The following is a 21,161-nucleotide window of genomic DNA, read 5'->3' on the forward strand; positions in this document are numbered from 1 at the left end:
TCGGCCGAGGACCGCCTCGCGCGGCCACGCCCCCTCACTTCCTGAGCGGGGGCCGCAGCCCGCTCTCTCATTGGCCGGCGGCGGTGACGCAATTACATCGCGCAGAGGGCGGGCTGGTTGGTAGGGTGGGTGTGTTAGGGTGTATTTTTTTCCTCCGAGTCGTTCTTATTTAATCGCCCTCTCTAACAACCCCTTTCACTTCCTGTAGTTGGCCAATGGGGCGGGCGGAGAGGCGGGGCTTGACTTCTTGAGGATAGGTGGGAGTGAGCTCTGGACGCGATGCTGCGGCAAGGTGGTCGAATGCGATCCTCTTTAATTCTTTCTGGGCAAATAAACATGTTACGGAAAACTACGGCCCTTTTCCCACTTCAAAAGTGAATGTGGAGGGGAAAAGAAAGGGGGTAATAAAGTAATTGTGTTTCATTTATTTGTATGTGTTTTGAAATGCTTAAGAAATAGTAAAGATATATTTCTATTTTATATTTCATCTGTTTGGAAATGCATGTGTTAACAAATAATAAAAAGTATGTATTTTTGTCCATGATTTGTGTGTGTCTATATATAATGAATGTAAGATACATGTATTGCCTTGAGCAGGACTCTGAACAAGCCATATTCTAAATAACTAATTTCAGTTAAAGTATGTACATAGTGAATTCCCTTTTTCTCTGTTCATCTGAAAATTTTATAGACCACATCTCTGAAAACAGAAATCATTCAAAGTATTCTGCATAAAGAGAAAAAAAATGATCACATCAGCAAAACACACAAAATAAGAGAAACTGCTATTGCCAGGGTCAGCGCACAGATAACAACGAAACAAATGTTTCTTAGGGTAACTGTGTTGGTCTGCAGCAGAACAGCCGGTTTCAAGTCCAGTAGCACCTTAAAGGCAAACAAGATTTTCTGGTCATAAGCTTTCAAGAGTCAAAGCTCCCTTTATCATATAGCAGCAATCTACATCAAATAACAGTGGATTACTTACCCTTAGGCTCTTCTAAACAGTTCAACCTTGCACCATTTTCTGCATGCAGACAACAATGGTTTTGATCACGTTTCTTTTGGCAGCCCATTCCGAAAGCCTGGGAGTGCTGATGAAAAAGTCAAACCATTCTCTCCTCCCCTGGCACTGGGACTGCCACCAGCTTCTGTTCTGATGGGCATAGCACGTTCAAAAGTTTGTATCGAATGTGTTTTTAATAAGCAGGCATTTCCCCTGTTAGTTACATATTTTGTAGAAGAAGGAAAGGTGCAGGGATGCACATTATCCTCAAATATCTACTTTTAAGCCTTGGAATTTCCTGTTTTCCTGGGTTCCTTTCCTGTTTCTAGTGTCTAATCTTAAAGTGAGGTGGGAGCATGGCGTGGTCTGTACCACTCTCATTAGATCTCAGAAACTAAGCAGGGTCGGTAATTAGATGGGAGCCCACAAAGGAAGGCTCTGCAGACAACCCACCTCTGCTTCTCACTGGCCTTGAAAAGACCTTGCTGGTGTCACCATCAGTCTGGATGGCACATTTGTATGTAATGTTGCATTACAACATTACATCCCCCCCCCCCTTTTGGATGCTTGTTTCTGGTTCATTTTGGAGAGTACATGCTGCTTTTCTCTGTGCAGAAATAGAATTCTGTTTGTCTTTTAAGGTGCCACAAGATTATTGGCTATTTCTTTCCATCTACACAATGCTGTGATGTATTGTCTTCACAAGAACTTGTTTGTGGCTGTTCTGTGGCTGTTCTGAATTCTACTGCTTTCCCCTTTTTCATTTAACAATGCAGAATTATCACAGTGGTCCAAGGCTCACTGGAAGAGCCCATTTTTGGCATATTGAAGTTTCCCAGCCTGACTCCTTAGTATTCGCAGGTATGAAGCTAGCAGGAGCTACTAAATATCAATGTCTCTGCCGAGACCCCCAGAGAACCCCTGCCAGTTAGAGAAAAACAATATTTATGTGTTGGTTTTAAGTATACCCTGCACTTGTAATAGCTCAGAGCAGCTTACAAGTAACTAAAAACACAACTGCATGCAATATTTTAGTTAAAAAGTACTGAAGTCAGTGGACCATTGCTTTGATTTTCTCCAGAATGCTTGGGAAGCTGTACAGAATTGTCATACAGTGTGTCAGTTATATTTCCTGGGTTTTTAACACCTCTGTTAGAAATGCTTTTTTTACTCTACGCCTGCGTTTATACATCTACCAACGGAAGATACGGTTCATGGGTCTGAGAAAGTGATCTGCAATTCATATAAGTTTCTGCAAATCCAGGTCTATTTGCTTTGTTGTGAATGTATCCCAAATGTAACTCAACTGCTCCACCTAGAGCTGCAAAAGAATATAACACAATTTGGTTTGGAGGGGATCTCAGTACAAACTGAATATACATCAACGATATTTCTTAACAAGTTATTTATTTATTCATGTGACAAACGGAGGACTAATTATGAGGTTTGCAACAGCCAAAATATACGCATTGCTGCAATCAAGGGTGTCTTGCACAGAAAATAAGGTTATAAACTTTTTTAAAAAGACTCAAAAGAAGTCTGGAGTAACGAGTTAGGAACTATAGACTAAGCTGTATTTAATCTGTTCTATCAGTGGCTGTAACTTAGTTCCTACAATGCGATTTTTGCATCATTTCATGCATCATGTTAATACCTATGCTATGCTTCAACACTGCTTTTGATCACTGATTGGTTCCAGAGTTTTTCACCTCAAATCTTACCTCATTGTCTACGGGGAGTCCCACCTGTTGATAGTCTTGACTTATTCTGCCTAGGCCACATGAGTTCCATTTTGCCAGTAATGCAGATCTAGGTATCAGACATACCCACATTATCCATTTTCCTTCCTTGGTGTGTCTATAAGGCAGTCTATATTGATTTGGGATATCCTCTCCGATTTATCCCAGGCTTACTTGGTGTGTGGCAAGTAGAGGCACTAGTGTGTGGTTTACTTGCGTCTGATCTCCATCTTAACTTTCAACAATGAGTTATGTTGGCAGGGAGGGGGCGGGGAAACAAACATGCAATGCCGCCATTTTTCTCTGATATGTTGGAGGGTTGGATATTTTCCACAGATTCAAAGAGAAAGGTGAAGCGCTGAGTACAATGAATTAACCTTTCTGTCAATTATTTACCATGAGTACGAACAGCAGTGGGTACAAAAGCCCACATTGCTGGTTCTCTTCAGTTCACTATGATGGAGCAGGTCTTGGCTGTAGCCATGCTTCTGGGATCTACAGGTAACGTGGCTGTTTGCACAGGTGCAAGTAGATATGTGGGCTGGGAGCTTTACTAGTCATGTTTTAGGGGCTGAGCACACACCGTCTTGATCTCTACTTTTTAAAAAGTACCTGGTTTCTTACAATAGCACCTAAAGATCAAGCAAAGATCTTTATGAACAGGTAAGACGTGTGAGGCAGGCAAGGGACTATTGCTTAGACAGAGACTTTTGCTTTGTGTTTAATGTCATTCAAATGCAATTTCCAACTTAGATCAGCTTTAAATATTATATCTGGGTATGTAAATTTCCTGACTTGATCAATTTTACATTCATTTACTTGCCAGCTATAACCCAGCACGATTCTGCCTTTAGAAAAGACCATGATTTCAGATTTTGGGGTGTCAATAGATAAACCTTCCTTTAAGCAGTAAGAAAAGGCTAAGAAGTTTACATAGGCCTGTTGGAGAGGGAACAGAGGACTGTGTTATCCGAGTATAACATCAACTATATAATTTGATCCGCTAACATATGGGTGTCACCAACTGTGGAACCGAGAAAGTAGCCAAATCATTTACATGTAGATTAAGCAAAAGAGAAGACCATTGCTTAGAAAGGATGAGAAGAAGGACCAGCAAAACTAAACATCGAGCTAGCTGACAGCCCCATCCTCAACAGAGCTGCAGCCTATGGAAAACAGAAGGGGATACCTCTGCTTGAAAAGGCACTGCATTTGGGATGACTTATGGAGCTCCGATTACAGCATATGATGAGCGAGTTCCATAAATACCCAAGCTCTTTTTGAAGTCAGAAGTGAGGAATTCACTTTGCTAGGGATTGATGCATGACACTTTTTTTCTGTAAAAACCAGAAGAAAATAGAGCAGATATAGATGTATTAGAATCAGTCTGACCTTAAGGAGAGGGAAGCATTCCAATTGAGGGAAATGGGTTTGCTTCCTTGTACAGACAGTTACAACTTCAGTTTGCTTCCTAGTACATATTTTCACAACTTCAGCCTGGTCCTCCTAGAGATTTGGGTGGATAACAACACAAAACCTCCAAAGTAAAATAACCGATTCAAAACACTGTGTTACATGCAATTGAGTTGCTGCTGCGGTTGCCCTAAGGTGACCCTACAGTTAAAAACCTCCCAAAGTCCCATCGCTGACAACTTTGCTCAGGTCTTGCAAAGCGAAGGTCATGGCTTCCTTTATTGAGTCAATTCATCTTTTCCTACTGTCTTCTGCTTTTCCTAGCATGATTGTCTTTTCAAAGGAGTCTCAACTTCTCAAAAAACAACACTGGATTGAAATTCCTGCAGAGAGCCAGAGTGGTGTAGTGGTTAAGAACAGTGGACTCTAATCTGGATAATTGGGTTTGATTCCGCACTCCTTCACATGAGCTGCGGATTCTTATATGGTGAACTAGATTTGTTTCCCCACTCCTATACATGAAGCCTGCTGGGGTGACCTTGGGCTAAGCACAGTTCTCTTCAGAATTCTCTCAGCTACATCTACCTCATGAGGTAACTGTTGTGGGGAGAGGAAGAAAAAGGAGTTTGTAAACTGCCTTACATGAGAAAGGCAGGGTATAAATCCAAACTCTCCTTCTTCAGATCTAACCCTAATTAGTATAGCTTTACAGGAGAACTGATGTCCAAACACAAGGAAGAACACATAGAGGAAACTGGCGCTCTAATTTTAGGTGTAGGCCTGCCTGCTGCAGGAGCATTCGGCACACCTGGTCCAAGGAACTCATAAAGACCATGCTGTACCCTGAGGGAACGCACAGTGTGTGAATACATCTTCAGGAAGAGTGTGGTTCCTGGTTCTCATAGAGGGCGTTTTAATGACAGGACATCCATCATCTATTGTAGTTTACCCATTTAACTCCCCCACCCAGATATTGGCAAGGCGCCTTAGCTTGGAATAGTTCAGCAATCCCTGTTGCAACCTTCCTCACAGCAGGAATACGAGGATTTGGTTCAGATGCAATTGCAAAGCCACCTTCCTGCCAGTCAATTCACAAACCTAGGCTAAGGTTTGTTTTTACCGCCCCCAGGGTGCCATTTTTGGCCCATGTGGAAACGGCCTTAGTGTGGACTGAAAATCTTGCTTAGGTGTTTTGGTGATACACTGATAGCAGCCCTGGGGGTCCAGTTCTAATCTGGATGTACCTCCACAGAGATATGTAACATCTCTCAGATAGGAGTAGGTTCTTTCCTGTTTGGACCAAAAGCGGTTCCTAGAAGGAAGGAAGAAAAAGAATATCAACATTTTGAGAAGGCAAAGTCCAGCTGCCCACTATCTCTACAAAGTCCATACTAGAAGACTACCTATCCATTAGTAGTGGCCCCTATCCCCACAAAGTCCATCCTGAAGGACTACCTTGGAACCTTTTGGGCTCAGTGTGTCAAAAAATACCTAATGACTCTTCTAGTGTGCCATCCCTTTCCCCAGACAAAAGAGAAACAATTCTTTACCTGTTTATTTGTTTAAAATGCAGTTCAATCATGTGTGGTGCTCTGTAATATAATTACAACAAATAATTACAACGATGACTCAAACTCAGACAGGGGGTATGGTTGTTGTGGGGTGTTGATGGATGCTGGTGTATCACCCAGAATGTCATGTCGTGTCACTTTTGACATGCGTGTCATAAGTTCACCATCGCTGCCCTATTCTTCAGTCCAATGATTCCATTAAAGCGGAGGATAAATTAAAACAAACATTCTTTGAAGATAGACAAAACATCTGTGCCTATCCACTGGTGAAAAGTGAGCAGACCATGTATTAATGATGGCTAAGATGATAATTTCTATATATTTGTTTACAACATTTGTACAGGTAACCACAGTTACAGACTGTCCTATTAGGATAAAGTCAGATGAGTAACATTTTTGTACAAGGCCCTTTCTGCAAAACCAAATAAAACATTATAGGCAGGAAATAAGAAATTTCCTCCATGGAGTACCACGTTGTTTTGAGCCCAAAATATTTTATTTCCTGCCTGAAAACATTGATTTGCATGCTGTTTCCTAGTGATTCTTTTTTTGAAAATATTTTGAAAACTTTTTCTCTAGCTGTGCGATCGCGCATGTGTGTGTATATATAGTAGAACAGAAGAGACAGATTCTCAGTTGCTTTTAAAAAATGAGTTTACTAACTATAAGGGAGGGTTACATGGAGGTAAAATAAGAAATCCTTCCTTTCCTGTTATACATCTACATTACTGCACGATTAGTTACATCTTGCTACCTATCTGCTGTCTCACATGATGTAGTCTACCTCGTGTCTCCTCTCTGGCATCGTATCTGTTAAAGAAACAAGGTTAACTTTATAACTGTCAGGAGCTGAAGGTATAACAGCTGCATGGCAAAACCCTTGATTGCCTTAATGGACTGCTGAAGGACTAACTACAGTCACCTGTTAGCAGTCAGCCAAAGGGAATGACTAAGCATGATTGCATCAGCTATATATAAGAGTCATGTGACCTTTGACTGTACTAGCCATAGGCTAATTAATGTATCATAGTGTATATAAGTAAGCTAACTCAGTTAAGCATGATCCTTGCTGGGGACAGGACCTAAGCCGAAGGCTCTGTCGGTTTAAACTGTATATATTGTATCAATGCCAATACATCCTTTCTTTGAGTGAACTCCCTGGCTCCAGTGGTTATTGCTGCACTCTGTGTATGCTCAGTTGCGCCTACGCTGTCAACTCGTGTCAATAACTTCAGATGTACGTGCTCACTAACATGTGAGCAATGGCTATCTGACTGACCAATAGCTAATCAATAGATCAGGTCATAAACAGTGACTTCAGCAACTTGTTTAACATACAGACAGTTAACCCTTTTATAACTGAGTTGTGACAGATGTCCACATATCCACATCAACATGACCCCCAGAGAATCGCAGCATGAGGCGTTGAAGCTTCATAGCTACGAATCTAAGAACAAGCAAAACAAACAAACAAAAAACAGAGCAACCACAAAATGGTGGCAAGGAAGCATTTTTGAGGGTGAGTGTGGACGAACAGCAGGGTTTTTTTAAAAAGGTTTGCAAAATGTTTTCGGGGTTTGTGCAGAATGGGCCATTGACCTGCATCCAAACATGTATAGTCAATAAAGACTGGAAACTTGTCGTCAGCAGAAGCTCAACATTAGACAATGACAAAAGCTTTACAAGCTATCCGGTGCAGCCTTGTTTTGTGTGGTATATACTATCTCAGAAATCTTCTCTAGCACTCCAGGAATACCCCATCCCTAGTTTGAATCTTGCCCAAAAGGCTTCCCACAATCCAAACAGACCTGCTGTATACACCAACTGGCTTTTTATGGTCTTTCTTTACTGTAACCCTCAATAATTTCGATAGCAAATGCTTTGACTTGATGGCTAAGTATCTGCTTTGCATGCAGAACATCTGAGTTTCAACCTCAGCATCTTCCGTTCAAAAGATGGGAAAGAGCTCTACCTGAGACCAGTGGTGGGATCCAAAAATTTTAATAACAGGTTCCGATGGTGGTGGGATTCAAACAGTGGTGCCGCCGCACACACGCACCTCCAGTCCCTATTGGGCAGGGAGGTTGCTTTAGTAACCCCTTCTCGGCACCCTTTAGAGCTGTTGCCAGCCAAAGTAAACAATACTGACCCTGAAAGATTTGTGTTCCTTTGTAGAGTAAGGCTGCCAGGATCCAGGTCTTGGCTGGAGATCTGGAATTGAAACTGATCTCCAGTTGAAATAGAGATCTGTCCCCCTGGAGAAAATTGATGCTTTGGAAGGTGGACTGCACAGCATTATGTTCCTCTCCTCTCCAAACTCTGCCTTCTCCAAGTTCCATTCCCCAAAACCTCCAGGTATTTCCTAACCAAGAGCTGGCAACCCTACTGTACAGTCAATCAGAGAATAAGGGTCCTAACTCAGCAGTTGGACGAACATGTGGTGTGCATGCAGAAGACCTCAGATTCGTTCCTTCTTACTTAAGGACCATGAAATGGTAAATCTTGAGATCTTGGAGAGCTGTGTACATTCAGAACAGGTGGCCCCGGGCATAATGACCCATGAGTCTATCTGTAAGATAGTTTCATATGTTTGTAATATTGTTTGGCTCATGATCCAGGGAAAGCATCTGAGGAGATGCCAGATAGCGAAGGTACTTAACGCTGTTTTAAGCTTTCCTCTTCTTTGTGTGGTAACGCCGGTTGTTCATGTCACAGCGTCAGCTCAGAAGCGCATCATCGGGGGAGCCGACTGCAGGCCTCACTCTCAACCTTGGCAAGTCTTCCTCTACGACAGCTTTCAATCCCTCTGTGGAGGGGTCTTGATTGATCAGCATTGGGTAGTCACAGCTGGACACTGTCACGGATGGCAAGCCACTGGGCCCGTGGGGAGGAAGTGGAAAGGACACAGAAGGTAATCTCTGGTCGCAAACCCGAATCAAGCCGTGAACTGAACAAAGGACTGGCATCAGGCCTAGGAGACAAATAACTTTGCTACGGGCTCTCAAACTTGTGGGAGAGCCACCACATGTCATGTGGCAGGGAAGGAGGAAGTGGACTGCCCATTATGGGTCGCCCACTAGGGTCAGGGGTATCTCCTTAGGATTAGACCAGAGGTCTTCAAACTATGGCCCTCCAGATGTTCATAGACTACAATTCCCATGAGCCCTACCACTTGGCCATGCTGGCAGGGGTTGATGGGAATTGTAGTCCCTGAACATCTGGAGGGCCATAGTTTGAAGACCCCTGGATTAGACCTTAGGGTTGCCAAGTCTGGGTTGGGAAATTACTGGAGACATGGGGGTGGAGCCAGGAGAGGGTGTAGTTGAGGAAAGGAAGGATCTCAGTAGATAGAATCCCAAAGAGCCCGCCCTCCAAAGCAGCCATTTTCTCCAGGGAAACTGATCTCTGTACTCTGGAGGTCAATTGTAATTCCAAAAGATCTCCAGGCCTCAGCTGCAGGTTGGCAACCCCTAGCAGACCCTGATATCAGGAGGATGGGGGAGCAGTAAGTCTGTCTGACATCTGCGAGACCCATTCTTATTCCTTTATAAATAAAAATAATAGGTGCAAAATAATATTTATTCCGAAGGCTTTCACGGCCGGAATCACTGGGGTGCTGTCTGGTTTCTGGGCTGTATGGCCGTGTTCTAGCAGCATTCTCTCCTGACGTTTCGCCTGCATCTGTGGCTGGCATCTTCAGAGGAAAGATCCTCTGAAGATGCCAGCCACAGATACCAACCTTCAGATCCTCTGAAGATGCCAGCCACAGATGCAGGCGAAACGTCAGGAGAGAATGCTGCTAGAACACGGCCATACAGCCCGGAAACCAGACAGCACCCCAATATTTATTCCTTTCTTTATCCAATTTTGCTGCCATCAGGAATTTAATTCCAAACCCGTTTACATTTTCTCCTGAAGTGTTGTTGTGTCCAAGCTTTATAGCAGTTTCAACAGGCTACATCAGGGGTGTCCAACTCTGGCGCTCCAGATGTTCACGGGCTACCATTCCTATCAGCCCCTGCTGGCATGGCCAATTGTAGTCCATGAACATCTGGAGCCCCAGAGCTGAACACCCCTGGGCTACATGGTCCTGAAGAAATTACTAGTGTTGGGCTCCAGGTTACCTTGAACAAAATAAAGAATTATTTATATATGTTCTTGAGTGTAAGCGTTTCAAGGAATAATTTACAATACATAAAACAAACTGAGGCAACCACTTTTGCTGAGATGAGTTTCACTTTACATCAACCCACCCTCTCCTTTACATCTGGGACCCTATTAGGATTTGACTCATTTTCTAGTCTCTCAAGGTTTCTACACGTTCTGACTCAGTGTAGCTCAGACTGACCCCTGTCAGTCTCCGGCACAGACATTCCGGGGCGGGGCATTCCTGGGCGGGGTTGTGGCAAGGACGCAGCCGCTGCGCCGGTCCTTGGGCGGGAAACGAATGCACGCAGGCGCAGGCTGCCACACACGCCGGTGCACCTCCTGCTAGACTGCTTCAAGTTCTGTGCGCTACTGCTGAGAGGAGGGGCATAACTAAGGCAAAAATCACGTGGCAAAATCACCAATTAGTAACCCCCTCTCGGCCCACACAAATAATTAGTAACCTACTCTCGGGAACCTGTGAGAACCTGCTGGATCCCACCTCTGAGACTGCCCCTTCCCAACATATTATTTCCTGTGGGTGAGCTTAAAAGGGCCATTGCTGCATTGTTCATACTCTAGTCCCATCCTGCTAGGACCAAAGTAGTTGAAAGTGCTTGGGGGGCAAGAAGAGAGGAGTCCTCTGCTACTCAGTTGCTCCTCCGCTGGCGTCTTCCGAATCTTTTGATCAATGGGGACATACAAACATACAATTCCCTCGCTCGATGTTTTTTGCACTTCCTTGAACGAGTCTGAGTTTTTTGCACGTCGTATCTGTCTCGTAGATCTATCACTGTTTTCCTCGGCGCTCACACTCTGTGGAAGAGAGGAGGGGCCCAGATCACCCAAGTCATCCAGACCATCCGCCATGCTGATTTTGAACCTGAGGTCCTCAGCAATGACATCATGCTTCTACGCTTGGACCCCCCCGCCATCCTGGGACCCAGAGTCAGGCCCATTCCGTTGGCAAAGCAGTGTGTGCCTTTTGGGACGAAGTGTGTGGTGTCGGGTTGGGGCTCCACAACTTTTCCTGAAGGTAAGGGGAAAGACCACAGAGTCTGAATTCACATCGGGGACAGCTTGAAGCAGACACACGGTGAGGGGTGTCAAAACCCCACCACCACCTTCTGCCACTGGAAGTTCAGTCCCCACACTTAGCTGAGAATTTGGATCCAGGCTGCTGTGGAGAATGGTGGTTTGGCAGTCAAGTCACAGTGGACTTATTTTCACCCTGTGAGGTTTTCAAGGCAAGGGATTTCAGAGGTGGTTTGCCATTGCCTGTCTCTGTGTTAAACCGTGTTTTTTCTTGGTGATCTCCCATCCAAATACTACTCTGCCTAATTTCTAAAATCTGATGAGATTCAGCTATCCAGGTCCGAGCATAGATTGAAGTAGGAGGAAGAAGAGAAGAGTTTGGACTTATCCAGTGGTGGGATCCAAAAATTTTAGTAACAGGTTCCCATGGTGGTGGGATTCAAACTGTGGCATAGCGCCAATGGGGCTGGGCGGGGCACGACGGGGGCATGGCCGGGAATTCCAGGGCGGGGCATTCCTGGGCGGGGCTGTGGCAAGGACGCAGCCGCTGTGCCGGCCCTTGGGTGGGAAACGAATGCATGCAGGTGCAGCCTGCCACGCACGCCGGTGCACCTCCTGCTAGACTGCTTCAAGTTCTGCGTGCTACTGCTGAGAGGGGGGGTGCGTAACTAAGGCAAAAATCACGTGGCAAAATCACCAATTAGTAACCCCCTCTGGCACACACAAATAATTAGTAACCTACTCTTGGGAACCTGTGAGAACCTGCTGGATCCCACCTCTGCTTATACCCCATCTTTCTCTCCTGTAAGGAGACTCAAAGTGGCTGACTAACTCCTTTCCCTTCTTCTCCCCACAACAGACACCTTGGGAGGTAGGTGGGGCTGAGAGTTCCAAGAGAACTGTGACTAACCCAAGGTCACCCAACAAGCTTCATGAGGAGGAGTTGGGGGGGGGGGGATCCAGTTCTCCAGATATGAGTCCACCTGCTCTTAACCAGCACACCATGCTGGCTCTCAAGTAATGGTGCCTGAGATCAGAAATACTAGATTCATTTATTTAATGCTAGAAAAAACATCCTTTAGGGCTGCTGGATTGTAACTCACTGACTTAACCAGCCAACGTCTCCTAGCACAAAGGCTGGTCTTCTGGAAGGGAAACATGGAGGTACATCTTAGAAAATTATCTCAGGAATTTCCATAGCTCAGTGGCCTATAGCCAGCGTGGTGTAGTGGTTAAGAGCAGGTGCACTCTAATCTGGAGAAACGGGTTTGATTCCCCACTCTGCCACTTGAGCTGTGGAAGCTTATCTGGTGAACTAGATTAGCTTGTGCACTCCCAACAAATGCCAGCTAGGTGACCTTGGGCTAGTCACAGTTCTTCAGAGCTCTCTCATCCCCACCTACCTCACAGGGTGTTTGTTGTGAGGGGGGGGAAGGGAAATGAGTTTGTAAGGCCCTTTGAGTCTCCCTACAGAAGAGAAAGGGGGGATATAAATCCGATTCTTCTTCTTAGGCCCTAGCATCTCCTGTGAAAAAGAACTCAGAGTCCTTGGCCAGTCTGAGACATAGGAGAGCCACAGAAAGCCAGAAAAGATAGCATTTAATTACTTATCCTATTATTTCCTCCAAAGCAATTTACAACCTCCCCCACTGGCTCATCAAGGTCGGAACTGCCTGGCAGCAGCTGGCCAGGATCTCTGGGGGAGCACCTGATCCTTTTAGTAGGAGATGCCAAGAATTGAGCTTGGAACCTTCTGCATGCCAAGCAGATGCCCTTCCACTAAGCTAGGGGTCTGCAACCTGCGGCTCTCTCCAGATGTTCATGGACTACAAATCCCATCAGCCCCTGCCAGCATGGCCAACAGGCTGAGGGGAATTGTAGTCCATGAACATCTGGAAAGAGCCGCAGGTTGCAGACACCTGCACTGAGCCATAGCACCTTCCTTCCCTCTAACCATTCATCTATACTGCTGTCATAACAGGTTGGATGAGCAAATGGTTGATTCAAGCAGCTTCCTCAGTTTGTTTGGTATTTCCAGATGGCGGGTTGGAGAATAATATCCAGAGCTTGTGATGAGGGAAGCCCCACTGAGCTAAGCCACAACCCACCCAGTCAGCTTACTCACCCAAAGATTTGTCTTGCAGTAAAACATGCCAGAAACCTGCAGTGCGTTGAAGTGACAGTCCTGCCCAAAAAACTGTGCCAGGATGTCTACGGACCCAGCTTTATCGAGAGCCAGATCTGTGCGGGAGCCATTGAAGGAGGCAAAGACGCTTGCCAGGTGAGCCGGCAAAGGCTGGTGGCATTGCATTTGCTCGCCAAACAGATTCTAGGGCGGGGATCAACCCAGGACAGTTTTGCTTCGGCTATGGAGGGACTCTGGTATGGGTAACATATCACAGTCTGAGAACAGTCTGGTGGAATGCTTTGTTGAGTGAGACCAGGGCCCTGCGGGACCTATCACAGTTCCACAGGGCCTGCAAGACAGAGACGTTTCACCAGGTCGAGGTAGCACCATTTTACCATCTTTGCCTCCCATTCTTTGCACTCCACCTTTTAATAATTTAGTTAGTGAGTTTTCAAATGTTGGTGTAGGTGAAGCTGTTGGGGCAGATGCCCTCAGTCCCACAAGCTTTTTTACATGGGAATTTTTAGGTAAACCGTAAATTGTGCTGCCACCTTGTTGATGTTTGTTAGTGCAAACTGCTATTTTAGATACTGTTGGTGGTTTTATGTTATGCGATTATCATGCTGTTAACCACTCAGAGCCCGAAAAAGGCGGTCTAGAAATTTAAGTAATAATAACAGCTGGTGCAGACATCCAAGGACCAGGTTGGAGTGCCTTGCCAAGAGCATGTTGCTTGGAAAACTCAGCTGTTACTGTGCACTGAAAACCCTCATTCCAAATTGTAGATTTTTAGAAAATATGCTTTCCAAGGCAAAACCTTAAACTTATATTGCATAAGTTTTGTCTACGTCATCTAATTGAAGAATGCAGTTACTAGAGACATGGCATTTTTGGTAGTGGCCCCATCTTTGGAATACTCTCTGAGGCTTACCTGCTGCCCAGTCAAACTATTTTCTACCCAACTTTTAACAAAGGTGTTTTTTTTTAAAAAATCTTTTGTAGTTATTTTATGATCAGCTTCTTGACTGAGGACTTTTTTATTGTTTAGAACAGGGGTCTTCAAACTATGGCCCTCCAGATATTAATGGACTACAATTCCCATCAGCCCCTGCCAGCATGGCCAAGTGGTAGGGCTCTTGGGAATTGTAGTCTATGAACATCTGGAGGGCCATAGTTGGAAGACCTTGAAGACCCCTGGTTTAGAGTGCTCAGTGGTGGTGCTTTCATGCCCATGACTTATTTTTAATATGTATAATTCCTGCTATTATTTCATTGTGAGATCTATGTAGCAGGCATCTGAAGAGACTGCATACAAATTCCCAAAAACAATAATTTCCAAAAAGAAAGAAAGGGGCCAAGAAAAGTGTCTGAACCCTCCAAATACCGACCAATAACAGAAACAGAAATCAAAAGTTTTGTCTGTGGCAAAAAACTAGAGCTCATCTAGGAGCCAGCATGGTTAAGAGCAGGTGCACTCTAATCCGGGGAACAGGGTTTGATTCCCCGCTCTGCCACTTGAGCTGTGGAAGCTTATCTGGTAAACCAGATTAGCTTGTGCACTCCAACACATGCCAGCTGGGTGACCTTGGGCTAGTCACATTTCTTCAGAGCTCTCTCAGCCCCACCCACCTCAGTGTTTGTTGTGGGTGGGGGAAGGGGGGGAAGGGGGGGAAGACTGTAAGCCCCTTTGAGTCTCCTTACAGGAGAGAAGGGGGGTATGAATCCAAACTCTCTCTTCTCTTCTACTAAGAATCTACCTTTTTGAATCATGGTTCATGGTGATCGAGGACAGTTTTTTCAAGCCACTTTCTGACCATTTTGTGCTGGTTTCAGGGCGATTCTGGAGGTGCCATGGTCTGCAACGGGGTCCTTCATGGCTTGGTATCATGGGGAAACATGCAGTGTGCAGCTAAGTATTCACCGGGCGTCTACACTGAAATCTGCAAATTCAGGGAATGGATCATAAAGAACATGACTGATTAACTGTGCTAGTCCCCAAAACTCTCCAATAAATATCCGCAGCAATTGTAGTTTGGCTTCTGTTTGTAGCACATCCTGTGTTCTCCATAGTTTTCTCATACAGGGCATTCAGGGAACAGCCCCAGGAATCACAGTGAATGGTAACCCCTGTCCCCAGTGGTTCAGGCTTGCTTGCCCAGTGGCAAGACCCCAGGGGGAAAAAGGTTTTGAAGCAGACAGAGATTGTTTGCAGCCGTGCTGGTCCAAAACCAAGACTTATGACCACCCTGTAGGGTTTTTAAGGCAAGAGACAAACAGAGGTGGCTTGCCACTGCCTGCCTCTGGGTAGCAATCCTGACTTCCTCAGTGGTCCCCCATCCAAATACAAACCAGGGAGAAGCCTGCTTAGCTTCCCAAACCTGATGAGCTCAGGCTATCCTGAGCCACCTAAGTCAGGAAGCTAACATTGTTACACAATAGAAAAAGTACTTGAAGACACCCAAAACATCCTTTATTCAGTAATAAGAGATTCCGTTAACCAGGAAAACGCCATTCTGAGCTTTAGCATTAGGAAGATGCCAGAGGATGATCAATCTCAGGTTTAACAGGGTTTAATTTGGCTATTATATCTCCCAGCTCCTCTCAAACTTTCATATAGCCTGGTAGCTTCTGTGCCCCTACCTACTGGTTGGAGATCCACTGAGGTTGTGTACAGTGCAGTGTACTTACCACCTTACTGTAGGCAGAAACAAAGACCACAAAGAGTGCCCAAATGTATTGAGCCTCTAAGCACCTTTAGAATTCTGCCATATGGTGAGGGGCACAATCACAAAACGAATGCAACATTTGTGGCACCAATGGGAAATTTAAACACCGCGTGTTTTAATGAATATTGCTTTAATTGTTGAGATTTCTGTACTGTCATCTGCCCCAAGCCACCCTTGGTTGAGGAAGGGCGGGATAGAAATCTAGTGAAATAAGTAAAATAAAAACGGCAGATGAAGGACCACAAAACATCAGCCAGTGAGGTTATATATAACTAATAGTAACAATTCCCTCTCACTTTCCAAAAGCACTTGATGGGAGTCAGGGTAGTGCCAAGCAGCAAGCACCGCGTTGAGGATGCATTGCCACATAGATCCTAATAAAATAGCTTTTACTTTTCCAGACAAAGAGAAATCTCTTAATCTCAGAGAAAGGAAAAATACAGACTCAGAAGCAAGGACGTAGGTAAGGATTTTTTTCTCCAGGTTTAAACCCCCCCCCCCCAAATTACATATCTGAAGTTCTACCCGCCGTTTGTGTTTTTTGTATTTTTAAGTGGGGTTTTTTTTTTCATTTTTTGGTCTGCAGGTGGCGCAGTTTTTAGGCTAGCAGCATCAAAATGTCAGGGATTTTTTGGGAGACTCTCCTGATGATAACACCCAGGTTTGGTGAGGTTTGGTTCAGGGGGTCCAAAGTTATGGACTCCCAAAGGGGGTGCCCCATCCCCCATTGTTTCCGATGGGAGCTAATAGGAGATGGGGGCTACACATTTGAGGGTCCATAACTTTGGACTCCCTGAACCAAACTTCACCAAACCTGGGTGGTATCATCAGGGGAGTCTCCTAAAGATACCCTGACATTTTGGTGCTGCTATCTTAACAATTGCACCCCTGACAGCAGGCACCCCCCAAATTTCCCCAGATTCTCCCCTTCGGCATGGATTTAAAGGGAGAATCTGAGGTCCCCAGTTTAAACATTGAAAGTGATGCTGTTTCAGGGTGGGGGACAATCCACCCCCAAACATGTTAATTTTGTTTTAACTGGGGACACCAGATTCTCCCTTTAAGGTGGATTTAAAAGGAGAATCTGGGCTCCCTAGTTTAAACACCATTGAAAATGATGATGTTTGGGGGTGGATTCCAGCATCACAGCAGTCACCCATTGGGGGGGCGTGCACACACCTCAGATTTAGCACCGGGCTCCATTTTCCCTAGCTACGCCTCTGCCCAGAGGGGAGGGCAGTAGGGACTGCCAGCTGCGAGCCCAGCTGGTGGGGGGGAGAGCTGCTTTTATAAGCACTGAGGCCAGGGGCGGGGCTTGGGGAGGCATGGCCCCGCCCCCCAAACCCACCCCTTTAAAAATCTATACCTACGTCACTGCTCAGAAGTCTATAGTTCTAGTGGCTTTGTTGGTCTGCTGAGAGTCCTCCTGGAAGCCCACTTCCGGCTTCTCTGCATCCGTCAGAGCTTTCTGCAGCCGGCTGGGCTTTCCGATCGCCAGCTGAGGCAAGCCACGGTTGAGCCCTTCCAGCAGCACACAAGCTTTGCAAAGGGGCTGGCTGGAGAGGTAGCCGCATCGCTGGCAGATGCCTTGGGTGGGCATGCGTACATCCTCACGCACCGCCAGCCGCTCGCCTGAGTGCACCAGGTCGGCCACGGTGCTGGACCGCACGGCCTCGAGGTCTTTGAGCAGGGCGCGGGCATGGCCGCGGTAAGCGTTGGGCGCGTAGACACACTCAGTGCTGAAGTAGTCCAGGCCTTGGAAGTAGGCATACAGGACGATCTCCTTCTCGTAGGCATGCTTCAGGGGCTTACACCGTGGCAATGCCCCCTCGCCACCTGTCAAGATCCCTGCACAGCGCCGAAGCCGACCCACGTCTCCTCGCAGGACGTTCATCAGCACTGTCTCAGCTATATCGTCTGCGTTGTGACCTAAGAAATAAATTAGACAGCTGTATCAATTGTATTCCCTGACCCAAATAACTCAGGCTAGCCCAATCTTGTCAGATCTCAGAAGCTAAACAGGGTTGGCCCTGGTTAGAACTTGGATGGGGGATATACCAGGGTCAATACACAGAGGCGGACAATGGCAAACCACTCTTTCGCCTCCTGCCTTAAAAACTCCATGGCAGGGGTATGCAACCTGTGGCTCCAAAGCCGCATGCAGCTATGTTGCCACTCTTCAGTGGCTTCCTACCTAAGTAGGTGGCCACCCAAGCAGAGCAGTGCAGGAAGTGCTGCCTGGCCTGGAGGCCGGTGGCCGATCACCCGTGGAGTCCATGGGGCAAGTGGAAGGGAATTCCAACAGTACAGCCAGCATTAGGGGGCGGAGCTGGGATTGGAGGGGTGGGTTTACTTTTCTTCAGGTGGTGGTGAAGAAGGCTCCAGGGCATCCTGAAGGGAGATGGCTACCTATGGCTACCATAGATGGCTATCTATGGCTACCAATCTTGATCCTCCTTGATCTGAGATTGCAAATGCCTTAGCAGACCAGGTGCTTGGGAGCAGCAGCAGCAGAAGGCCATCGCTTTCACATCCTGCATGTGAGCTCCCGAAGGCACCTGGTGGGCCACTGCGAGTAGCAGAGTGCTGGACTAGATGGACTCTGGTCTGATCCAGCAGGCTAGTTCTTGTGTTCTTATGAGATAGGACCCTTCAGGCGCCTGCCCCAGTGCCCCGTCAGCAGCTGGACTTGCCAGTGTTTGGGCCCAACAAGGCGACAGTGGCATCGGATGGATTCCTGGATGGTGGTCTCTAGGAAACGCTGGAGCCTGCCCACCCACTCCACTGGAGAGGCAGAGAGATGGTGGGGAGGAACCTTCGCTTGGGCTGATTTGGAGAGTTCCACTGGGCAGCATGGCATCGTTTTGTTTGTCTTGAGTTCATTGTTGTCATTGACCAACGGTCATTGTCCTCTCTGGTCAGACTTGGCCAGGCTGTCCTCAATGGTCCCTAGACAGGGTGATCGTGTTTCAGTGGGTGGGTTTAGAGCAGAGGAATTCTTCCTAGAACTGATGTAAAGCACAACACAGGAGGCTACTGTGGGGGCCAAGCAGAGATGATGGGTTGGGGGTGGAGAGTTATAAAAATATGCCTGGGATGGAGAAATTATTTTCTTCCTCCTCTATAATACTTGAGGGGGAATATAAAGATAGTATAAAGATAATACTTGAGGGGGAATATAAAGATAGTAAAGAGAGCAGCAGCAACCCATGCCTTCTACACGCATTCATTTATTTACAACATTCATGTATACCCTCCATTTCTCCCCAATGGGGACCCCAAGAAGTTTATTTTGCTTGCTTCCATTTTATCCTCTCAACAACCCTTCATTGGCTCAATTACCTTAATTATAAGGGTCAAAAATGACTTTTTTGATAGTAAAGGTTGCCAACCCCCTGCAGTACAGGTTTGCCATGATTGTGACTTTGCAGCAATTTAAAAAAAAAATCATGTGGCAAAACCTTCCCACCCTAACCAACACCAACGTCTGAACACGAGTTCGGATCCCCCTATTCTTGGCAAACATCACGGGTCCCCCGGAGAAAGCGCCGATGAGAAAGGCCGCTTGCTACCCTGTTTCCCCGAAAATAAGACAGTGTCTTATATTAATTTCTGCTCCCAAAGATGCGCTATGTCTTCTTTTCAGGGGACGTCTTATTTTTCCACTCCACAGCTGCATGCTCTGGTGTTCTGTTCGACGGCCTTGCTTCTAAACAAAAACTTTGCTACGTCTTACTTTCGGGGGATGCTTTATAGTTAGCCCTTCAGAAAAACCTCTACTACGTCTTATTCTCAGGGGATGTCTTATTTTCAGGGAAACAGGGGCAGTTACCGGTGGCGATCTTATCGGCCCCCACCAAGGCCGCGCCCCGGTCGAGGGCCTGCCGTCGGAAGACGCCGCAGAAGGTGCAGTTGTTCCTGGGGCCGACGTGGCGGGCGATGCGGTCCATGCTCCAGCCATAGAGCTCTTGGTAGGAGACCACGTGCAGCGGCAGCCCCAGGCGGCCCCGGTAGCGGCGCACGGCGGCCAGCGAGTCGTCGCGGTAGCCGGCGATGCCCTCGTCGACAGAGAGCAGCAGCAAGCGCAGGCCGTAGCCGTGCCGCTCGTTCAACAGGTGCAGCAGGTGCGCCAGCACCGCCGAGTCCTTGCCGCCCGACGCCCCGACGGCCACCGTCTCGCCCGGCTGGAAGAGTCGCGCCGCCACGATGGTGCTGTGCACCTCCGCCTCGAAAGCCGCCACGAAGCACCCGCGGCACAGCGCCTGCCCCGTCTTGGGGCGCCGGAGAGCGGCCCGGCTAGCCCCGCAGCTCTGGCACAGCACCGGCGCCGGCATGCCCGCCAAAGGCCTGGCGAAGGAGGAAAACTACAGCTCCCAGCAAGCTGTTGGCGGCGCGGGCTGGTCTGCGTCACAGCTGGAGCGACGACCCGAGTTGGCCTGGGGCGTGGAGTCCGTTGCTGGGTCATTTGCAGGAAGCGGCTATGCAAAGTGCTTCCAGTCAATACACTCATAAAAGAATTCCCTTTTCGTTTTTATAAGGGCAAAGTCTGGGAATGATTAAATGTACCAACAAAATTGATGAATCTAGATGGGAGATTGTAAAACTTTTCTTTCTCCTGCTTTATAGGTGGCACTGTTGATTTTGGGATGTTTTGTCATGTTTTTTGTAATTGTTTTATTGAATAAGACTAATATTGTGTGATGGGTTTTTTTAAAGGAATTGATTACTTCTTCTAGCAATTGTGTAAATGCTTTTTAAATATTGGCATATGGAAAGCACAAGTTATATGATAAATATAGAATAGTCTGGAGGAGGAACTCTGCACAGAATTGGACTGCCTGAAGCACCCTAATGAAACTCCCTGAAGGAAAACACTGATGTGGTGTAGTGGTTAGAGTGTCAGACTATGATCTGGTTAAAGAAAAAACAGGTTCGAATCTCCACTCTGACACAGAAGTTTGCTTGGATCAGTCACACACGTTGAAGTCTTAACTGGCTCAGGGTTGATGTGAGAATAAAAAAGAGAACAACGTAAACCCTTTTGGGTCTCCATTGGGAGAAAGGCAGAATATATAGGTACAGTAAATACATAAAAACGACTCGGTCATGTTGCAGTTAGTTCTAATCGAAGCATTCATAATATGACCTTGTCTGAAATTACTAAAGTCTAATTCCCATCCACCCCACCACATAGAACTGCCCTATGAATACATCATTTAGAACTAACTTAACACAGCACCAAATAGCCTGAAAGCTTTTGAGTTGGTTGGGATTCTCCTTCAGAGTTAAGCAAGCAAAATAAAAATGTGCAGCAGGGAGTACAGAGGAAAGAGGTCTTGTCAAGGTTCCTGGGAGCTCACCAAAGATCTTCTAGGCTAGGCTCTCTTTCTGAACTGAACA

The 21,161-nt window shown here is 46.5% G+C and overlaps 2 protein-coding genes across 3 annotated transcripts; one reads left to right on the top strand and one right to left on the bottom strand.

Annotated features, from left to right (window-relative positions):
* Positions 1 to 22: 22 nt before the first annotated feature.
* Positions 23 to 20,146, bottom strand: CTU1 (cytosolic thiouridylase subunit 1). Of its 2 annotated transcripts, XR_007244926.1 has the most exons (4): positions 19,594 to 20,146; positions 17,081 to 17,690; positions 3,263 to 3,272; positions 23 to 33 (listed from the first exon to the last, which is right to left on the bottom strand). XR_007244926.1 is itself a non-coding variant. In XM_048502228.1 (2 exons), exons 1-2 carry the CDS (start codon positions 20,093 to 20,095, stop codon positions 17,140 to 17,142), a joined length of 1,053 nt encoding a protein of 350 aa, XP_048358185.1. In that variant the 5' UTR covers positions 20,096 to 20,146; the 3' UTR covers positions 16,824 to 17,139. The 2 variants fall into 2 exon arrangements, 1 of the variants encoding a protein (XP_048358185.1); XM_048502228.1 differs by lacking the exons at positions 23 to 33; positions 3,263 to 3,272 and having other exon boundaries at positions 16,824 to 17,690.
* On the top strand, positions 3,211 to 15,018 carry LOC125435436 (kallikrein-8-like). Its single transcript, XM_048501635.1, has 5 exons — positions 3,211 to 3,243; positions 8,442 to 8,637; positions 10,658 to 10,908; positions 13,052 to 13,188; positions 14,869 to 15,018. The coding sequence occupies exons 1-5, from the start codon at positions 3,225 to 3,227 to the stop codon at positions 15,016 to 15,018; spliced, it is 753 nt and encodes a 250-aa protein (XP_048357592.1). The 5' UTR covers positions 3,211 to 3,224.
* Positions 20,147 to 21,161: the final 1,015 nt, after the last annotated feature.

Source organism: Sphaerodactylus townsendi, linkage group LG06 (assembly GCF_021028975.2).
Source record: "Sphaerodactylus townsendi isolate TG3544 linkage group LG06, MPM_Stown_v2.3, whole genome shotgun sequence".
Classification (NCBI taxonomy): Eukaryota; Metazoa; Chordata; class Lepidosauria; order Squamata; family Sphaerodactylidae; genus Sphaerodactylus; species Sphaerodactylus townsendi.